Source organism: Rhyacophila brunnea, unplaced genomic scaffold (assembly GCF_057557595.1).
Source record: "Rhyacophila brunnea isolate RB1 unplaced genomic scaffold, BYU_Rbru_1.0 scaffold_13, whole genome shotgun sequence".
Classification (NCBI taxonomy): Eukaryota; Metazoa; Arthropoda; class Insecta; order Trichoptera; family Rhyacophilidae; genus Rhyacophila; species Rhyacophila brunnea.
The window spans coordinates 24,423,227-24,432,614 of record NW_028232785.1 but is presented as its reverse complement, the minus strand read 5'-3'; the positions used below and the strand labels follow the sequence as shown (position 1 = coordinate 24,432,614).

Below are 9,388 nucleotides of genomic sequence, written 5' to 3'. Positions count from 1 at the left end.
AATAATCTTTCATTTGTATAGCCAAAGACAGATCAGGGTGAGGGTGCAATCACTGATCCTCGCTAAAAATGCATGCTGCATGCAAGTGGACTTATTTTTAATTATTATTAATTACTTACAAAACACGTAGGACTTCCTATTTTATGGCAGGCGAAATATTGCTAGTGTCATGACTACATGGTGAGATTTGCATGATATGCCATTTACCTTTTTGTAAGGATTTTACATATGTTTTTTTTTCTTTGCTTAAATAGAACATACGAAAGGGTTAACTGTCAAATTAAGCTGTGATATCGCGCATTCTTTTTTTAATATTTTATGATCAATATTCTAAGCGGAAAATAAATCATAAATAGACTGACGATCGAGAACCGATTCCAAATTATCATAATAATCATTGACTTATGCGATGATGGTCATTTTGGACTAAACGGATTTGTCAATAAACAAAATTGGCGTATATAGAGTCCAATCTGGGTGAGACCCTACAGACTCAATTACATCAAAATAAATGCACAGGCATTTGCGGTTTACATAGTGGTAGAATCGTCAAACTTTATTTGTTAAAAAATGAAGCCTGCGCTCGCGTTACGGTCAATGGAGATTGTTAGGCACTGGACAATGATCAATGATATTTGTTGCTGTATCAAATATGAATGGCATAGATGTGGAATCTACGGGATGAAACGACGTAGAAAGATGTAATACATAATTAAAATTTCAAGTAATCCATGGTTACTAAGTTGTTGATCAGCAATCACGTCCGTGTGAATCATTTTGTGACTTTAGAGTTTTTCCGCATCCAAAATTGCGTTCCAAATGCTGCAAATCAAATTATGCTAGAAATGTAATACCCTTGTCAGAATAAGTCGAAGCTCCTTCGGAGTATTTAGTTTTGAGATTTCCTCTTTAATGTCTTGTTCATCTATCGTCACTTCTGAATACTGCACCATTCGATCTTGGGTTCCACGAGGCGAGGACTGTTGACTCTCATCTGTATCTAGATGTCTTGTGAAAAGTTCCTCAGTAGAAACCTACAAAACCAAAATTATAGAAACTTAATGTTATTAATTCTAAATACTTTTTAATACCATTTTTTATTCAAACAAATAACTCACAAAATTGAAGAATGTAACATTCTTTTTATTGAACATACTTAATTTCAATACATAAACGGGAACGAAATTTAGATATTGCTTCAGAGAGTATTGTAAGAACCATTAGTAAATACCCTCGCAATTAGATACAATTCCTATAGCATAGTGGTCAATGCACGTGGACACGAATTCAGAAAGACACAGGTTCAACTTCTGCTGGGTGTCGTATTTTTTTCAAAAAAGGTTTTTTTATTGGTCATATTTTTCTCAGGAGTGTTTTAAAATTTTGTGTGTTTTATACTTATCCATGTATAATATATTCAACATCTACAGACAATATCAAGTAAAGACCTACTTAGACAATACAAACACATGAAATAAATAATGTTACTGTATAATATAGTAGGTAAAAATATGCACTTATATAAATTGACTTAAGAAAGGAAAAGGGGCGTAACCTAATAACCACATATAGTAATATGGAAAAAACTACTTAACAATCATTTCTGCTTGGTTTTTTTAATTAACTCAAAATTAATATCAGATTATGCATTCAAAAATTAAATTATTAACTATCATGCACTTGAAGGCTATGTTTATTTTGTATTTTAACTTTAACCGAAAACCATAAAAACACGTTTTTGTGCCTCCTGTAAAATTTGATTATTGTGAGTTACGCCCTTTTACCTTTCCAAGTCGATATTAGAACATGCAAAATCAAATGCATAAAACAGACTTTGATCGATTTATGCGATAATACTTGGTACCAATATAATTATTTACAAAAGTATTATAGTATCTCAGATTGGATAAAGTAATAGACATGTGAATAGGATTGGTTCACTCTGCTACTGTATAACTTATATTAACCCAATGCTTACGGGCCCTTTTAATTAATTAATTAACGTGTTAATTTGCATTTGAAAAGTAATTAGCAAAAACACAATTTTTTGCGGTTCGTAAGCATTGGGTTATTCACCAGAATAATGTAACTATCTAACTAGCAAATACACATATAAATTTTCATTTTTTTGTGGTCAGAATTTGGATCTAATACGTTGAGCAAGTGGAATACTCGAATAACATTTCTTCAAAAACGAGACTAGAGCTAGCGTTAGATGTGGTTTCAACAGTATGGCTATACAACGACTGCAGCCATCAACTTATTGAAATCTAAATTAAATGATTGTATTGATACGTGAATACGTGATTATTTGTTAATTTTAGCGTAATTAGTTAAGGTAGGTACAGGTGGTTAAACACATTGGCCGGAATCCTATAGATTTGATTTTTTCCAATACGTATGTTTCAGACGTGTTTTTAAATTAAAACGATACCTATATATAATAATTTACTTTAAATTGACTAATTGGTGTAAGCGGTGACTTATTTCACAAGAGATTGTGGTGAATGCTGTCATATATTATTATATATTATTGTAATGTGAAATAAAGCTGTAAGCCAGCTATACACACACGTGAACGCTCTTAGAAAACGGTAGGGGGGTTTATTTAAAAAAAAAAAACATAATAACTCATTAGGTATTTTTTAGCTTTCATTGACGTCATGTTTGATATCAACCTACAAGCACACCAATAAGTAAGTATGTGTACAGATATTATCTATGGTAAACAGTTTCAATACGACGTTTTGGAGATAGGCAATGAGTGTAAAAAGCATTTTATAATGCAACATTAATTATTAAGCATTATCAAAACCACCTGGATTGTGTAATCGTCAATAAGTTCTAGTGATGATCGACCTTCCACACTGCGCAGTATTTCGCTATCTGAGCTAACGTAGTGTGTAGCGGGTCACTTTTAATGTTTATTTTAATTAATAATATAACAGGGGACAGGTGTCACAATCTAGGGTAGAGAAGACTGTCAATCACTGATATAACAGCAGTTATTCATGACTACTTCATACAGCAAGTAACGATCACATATTGTCAATTCGTTGAATAAAAAAATAGTTGATCAAAACATAAAAGTCCATAATTAAGTAACAATATGAATATTGAATCATATAAACTTGACAATTCTATGTATTAATAATGTTTTATAAATTTTTGTAGTTGATAATGAAATACTGAATAAATTTATAGATACTGAAATGTCATTTGACATTTCATATTGATTTCCATAGTAAGACACGTATATATTAATAAGTTAGCTGCTAGGACTCCCTTTGCAACCAATAATAGTGTTTAACTTTTAAAGAATTTTTTCCGAAATAACTTTCCATACAAAACAGAATTCATTAAAAATTAATTCAATTCTGCTTAAAGATAGCCAAACGCATTAAAAGAATGCACTGTCATCGTGTTCTGATGTATTCTAAAAGTTTTAGGTGTCTATCTAGTCGGGAAATTAGTTAAGAAACCATTGCGAGATTTGGACAAACAAGAAATATTTGTACTGGACAAACAAGAATACGAGCTAATAAAAACGTGGTAAAAATACACACAGAGTTTCAAAAATCAAAGTCTTTCATCATAGATAAACAAAATAAAACCAACTTAAATGCCTATGGTTAATATGATGCACTATGTCAGTCAACAACTGATTATTTTATCAATAAGTAAGTAGGTAGGTATTTATTTTTGCAGAAGCGATTTCGTTAAATCAATGAAAAAACACTTAATACCTTAACTATTTTTGTTTCCACGGATTTTAAAATAATATTGTCAGCTTAGCTTTGAAATATAGTCGTGCGTACTTCCGCTTAGAAATTGACTGAGCATTTGTCAACAAAATAATGAATGCTCTCGCCTAAACAAATATTAGGAATCGACTTACCTCTTTTAAGTGTACACTATTATTGCTGTCATCTTCGATATTTTCCTGTTTGACAGCCACGTCAAATCGACGCACGCTCTTGAAGTGGTTTACATCAATCCATTGGTATGCACCGTCGCTGATCACTTCCGCCGTTTCGTCCGACAATATGCATTCATCGTTTTTTTCGGTTTTAACCTCCATCTTTAGCGGTATTTGATATCAAAACTGACAAAAGCTTTACGACCACGTGCGTTCTGGTATATTGGTTAATATGCAGATAGCATAGACTAAAATGGCTTCTATCATTCAACCATAGACATCGGGAGTTCGGCCACCATTTTACAGTTACTTTGACTTTATACCTACTTATGGCACGCAAATGATTTAAAGTGCATTCTATTCGAAACTGAATCAAACAAACCACACCAAACGATAGACAATACAAGTACAAATATTGTATGCGTAGAAAGTAAACTGGAAATGTTGTTAGATTTGACGTTTGGTTCACTGTTCTATTGGAAATCAAACCATTCACGGACCGTCAGAAATCGGTTGAAATGAAACGTCAAACAACTTCTGACGATCCATAGACTAATGACGATCAGTAAAAGTGATGACTGCCCAGAAATGACCTAACCTAAAAATTACCTACTTATAATATTTTATTTTATTTTATTAATTTTCCGTATCTTTCATAATTTCGACATATTGCCAATGAACATTTTTTTTAATTCATCCATCCTGGGACATGGTTATCCATGTCCCTGCTGTTTCGTACAAGGTGGTTGTAAGTAATTTTGAACAATCACAAACACCCAGGCTTTGAGAAAAACACATAAATAGTATGTCCTCACCGGGTCGAACACAGAATTCTCGGGTGGAAGGCCAGTGCGCTACGCACTCACCACGAGACCCGCCTGCCTATGAACCTTATAATATTTTTAAGATGTTTTATTTTAGATGATAAGCATTATTCAGCATCTAGATTATCGTGATATGTTCATATTAATATTTTAGACATTTACACCATAGGAGTTCACTCGATATATATATATCATAGCATAATAATCAATATCTATTATTCATAAGTAACCATACGCAAACAGAAACCACTCTTGGTCTTATTATACCAAAATTCTAGCCATAATATTGTCTATGCAGAGTTCGATTTAATATCATTACCTGCCTAGGTATATTATCATTCTTTTATATTTTGTAACGGAGATTCCAAACTACAAACTGTGTTAAATCAACGCGGAATGATCAGGTTTTATATTACCTAACGAATTTTATCAATTTATGTTCGATTGTCGTCTAAGTAACGATATGATAATATTGTAGACATGAAAACAATCAAACAAGTGGGCAATTATTATGAAATCTTTGGGCGATATTAATTTATAAAAACCTTTGTCATACGTATAAATCTTATAGATGAACTAAGTGGCTACCTATTCATGAAGCAATATTCATATTTTGTTCATTTAAAATAAATGAATACGACAGTTATATTTGGGTTATCGTACACGGCGGGCTATAGGAGGTTAGAATTGCATAACATGTTGCCATTTCAATAAATGTGTCGCTGTTTTAAAGACGAATAAGTTATTGAATTAATTTTAATACTGGCAACACTAATTAGTCATAAGAAATTGCTTTCCCGTGGAATTTCTGCCAAATGGTCCGAAATCCAGCCTTTCGTTTGATTTGTTTGATTCAGTTTCAATGGAACGTACCTTTAATAACAATATAACAACAGGAGACACGTGTTACATTTTAGGTTATGACAGACTGGCAATCACTTCCTTAATGGCAGTTTTTTCATAACTAATCCATACAGCAAAATAGCAATCACTACTATATTAAAATGTAGAGATTGACACTCATGAATGTGTTTTAATTAGACTTTAATTGGACGAGAATAGGTACATTCTTTGTAGCGTGAGTCTATCAAAGATGGAATGAGAAACAAAATGGCGTCACATTTTTTAGAGCAGTGCTGCCTACACTTGAACTACCATAGACACATAATCCTGATGAGTTTTAAAAATTATATTATACATCATATTTGAACACAATAATATTATTACCTACCTATCATATGCATAGCACTGGATCTGAAAGGCATGAATCATCATTACGTCATGTCACCATTTATTATTTTAATTCTTTTAATTATATCAATACAGAAATTAAAAAGTGCATCTCTTCCGGCCTCGTTTGCCAGGGTACACGGAAGGTCTCGAAAGTCCGCATCTGCAATCTGTAATAAAAAGTTCAGGTTGTGCCGCTCCTTCCTAAAGATTTGACAATCTAAGAGTAAATGTAAGACATACTGGTCGCTTCCGTCGTCGCATGGGCACTTTCCATCAGATGTTATTTTAAACCGGTGCAGGTATGCTCGCATGACTCCGTGACCTGTAAGAATCTGAGTCATCTCAAAACACAACCCCTTATGCACCCTGGCGTCTCGTGCTGCTGAAATTGAAGGTAGAAACTTTCGGACCAACCCCCTTGTCGAATAATTTAGGTATCGTGAGTTCCATTCGTTTTTCACCATATTCTGAAATTGTAATTTTCGCATCTTGGGTTCAGAGGCACCGAGCCTAGTCCATTTGTTGGCTATTTCATTTCTTTCGCTCGTGTATAACCATTATTTTAGTAAATCTGCCAGGTTAAATTATTAATGTTATTATTAAATGCAGGAGGACGACACAGCAACAGCATGCTAAATATCAATAGATGATAATATTATTTTAAGTCATTGTTTGATGTAAGAAATATACAATAATTGAAATATTATGGAAAAATGCCGTAGAATACACACGCCTTCGGCAATACGCTTGTAAAATATCTACTTGCTTTTCAACCACATAGCTACACATTCTCCTATCCAAGACACGATTAAGGTCACAGTATTAATTTACATTATACCTACCTATTTCGTGGACCTAGGTACTGAAACTGTGCACCTCTACGCTGCAACTAAATAATCCAATATTTTTTTCCAAGAAAAAGCAGACACAACCGTCATTAAAATCTGTCATATTAATAAAAATAGTCAATTAGATCATTGTCTATTATGTAAAACAATATAAAATTTAATTATTTTCCCTAATAATCATAGACAGTAGGAATTTTTGGTCGAATTCCTGATGTCTATGGTACAAGCCATATTTTTAATTATTAGCCGAACAAACACGACGCACGTAGTTAAAAAGCTATTGATAGGTTTTGACATCAAATACCGCATAAAATGGATATAAAAACTGAAACACCCGATGAAGTTTTGGCTGACGACACGGTGGACGTAATCGGTGACGGTGCATATCGATCGATTGACGTAAATCACTTCGAGAGCGAGGGTCAATTTGACATGTCGCTCAAACAGGAAAACATGGAGGACGACAGCAATAATATCCGCCTAAAAGACGTGGGTAGTTCCCTAGCATATTTTATTTAGGCGAGAGTATTCATAAATTTGTTGGCAAATGCGCAGTCAATTTCTAAACGAAAGGTAGCGCGACAATTCTTCAAAGTTAACAACGATAAATGCCTGTGATCTATTGCTATACAATATTGTTTTAAAATTGGAAGGAACAAAAAAGCGTTATACGGTGATTGGAAATCAGTACCTACTGCAAAAATGAATAGTTATTTAGACAATAACAGCACTTACTGATATCAGAATACGTTATTTGTTGAATGAGACAGTACCTATAAGGAAATCAATATTCAGTGGTATCATAGGCACCGGAAAACTGCCTTGCAAGTGTTGTGGTATTGTTTTCGGTGTTTACTTCCATTTTATGCTTATTTGATATCAAAATATGACAAATGGCATAGACTAAAATGGCTTCTACCAGTCTAGCATAGACATTAGAAGTTCGAACACAATTTTCAATAGTCTTTGCTGTTTGGAAAAATTCAATATTAAATTTTCTATGATGCTTTAACTATTCTAAAACATTTTTTTTACATGGATTGAAACATTATTATGTTGTCCCATAACTATTAAACTGTTCGTTTGTTTATTACTCCTTTCTAGTAATAGGTGTGACGTAAAAAAATAGTATCAAGAACATAAAATGGGTAGGTACATTATTATTAAAGTAATATATTATATTGCATACGCTTAGTTATTTAAGTATTATCTTGCGAACGTGAAGTAATGGGTCTTGGAATATGTACACTTAATATTATGTAGTTGCCCTAATTTTATTAATTATAAATAATAGGTAATTATAATAATATTACAATCAACTGGGCTTATAATTTTATTTACTTCACTAGAAGTATTATTAATATAATAATAATGAATTAAGTATCATATAAGCAGAATGATAATATTGACCATGTTGAATTAAACAGTACCCTCTAAATTATAATCATTGCAATAATGCAATACCTACATTATCTTAAAAACTGGAGATAAAGGTTCGTACGTACATTATTAATTTAATCAATTGAAAGGGTCCTCTAACCTGTGGGACCCTACATTAAATTATTTACCCCCAACTAAATGGACCTTCAAATATTAATTTGACTAGAAAACAGTTTCATTTTTATTAAATTTTTCAATCCAATCTCAGAGCACAACACCTTGACGTTTGTTTTAAATGCACATTATGCAATGCGGATTATTTTATCAGAGACCTGATTATCTTTTTTTCGAATTCCTTGTTTTATATTATAATAAAAAGTTCATGGTTATATTTAAAAAACTGAGTGACTTTAAGCCACACGAAAACATTGTGTATATTATGATTAGACTCCGGTCAGCCGGAGTCTTTTTTTTTGGGGACGGACTCTAATATTACAACATTTTTTAATTAAAAAATGCGTTAATAATTTATGGAACCTATGTTTTTCAGAAAAATAAGGTGTACGATGTAGTAGGTACAATGAATTATGAAATAAATATTATTGTTATAGTATCTTTATGGATACCGAGGAATTTTCATTATGTAGAAGCGATGGTATTAGTATAATTTAGTACCTACTTATTTAGACAAATTATTGAAGAATACAGTCACAGTAGTTCATTAACTATTTAATGTGATCTACGGTGGGGGAAAAAATAACAAGTATGTGAGAACTTCCAGAGATCATCGCATCCGAACTGAATGTGTGAATTCAAATGGCAGTGATTTTACCTGTGCATGCGATGCCATCATCGCACTCGATTCTACATTTTGTGCACTGTACTATGTATTTTGGCTGAAATATCACAATAGATTTTGATAAAACACTAAGTAATTTTGCAAACCAAATTACTATTATTTAATATGATGTTATTTGCATGGAGGATGTTTTGGCCCTTGGGTAAATCTACAATCTACCTCGAACAACTCTGCATGTTTTACTCCAAGAATCAAAACTCTTCGTCATCATAATACGTGGACAGTATGTCAAACTTGTATCTATCTACAGACTATTCATATGAATTTATTCAACAAAATTTCCCATTGCGGTAGCTAATAATATTTATAATATGTTAACATATTT

At 32.4% G+C, this 9,388-nt stretch overlaps 1 protein-coding gene across 1 annotated transcript; it reads right to left on the bottom strand.

Moving 5' to 3' along the window:
- Positions 1 to 839: 839 nt before the first annotated feature.
- On the bottom strand, positions 840 to 4,140 carry LOC147077011 (uncharacterized). Its single transcript, XM_085940964.1, has 2 exons — positions 3,899 to 4,140; positions 840 to 1,034 (listed from the first exon to the last, which is right to left on the bottom strand). The coding sequence occupies exons 1-2, from the start codon at positions 4,079 to 4,081 to the stop codon at positions 840 to 842; spliced, it is 378 nt and encodes a 125-aa protein (XP_085797090.1). The 5' UTR covers positions 4,082 to 4,140.
- Between the last annotated feature and the right edge of the window lie 5,248 nt (positions 4,141 to 9,388).

What these genes read in the sequence shown, in the direction of transcription:
- LOC147077011 (XM_085940964.1), bottom strand. Translation starts at nt 4,081, where the DNA reads ATGGAGGTTAAAACCGAAAAAAACGATGAATGCATATTGTCGGACGAA. An exon ending in ATAGTGTACACTTAAAAGAG is followed by an intron (nt 1,035 to 3,898) that starts GTAAGTCGATTC and finishes TTGGTTTTGTAG; the next exon opens with GTTTCTACTGAGGAACTTTT.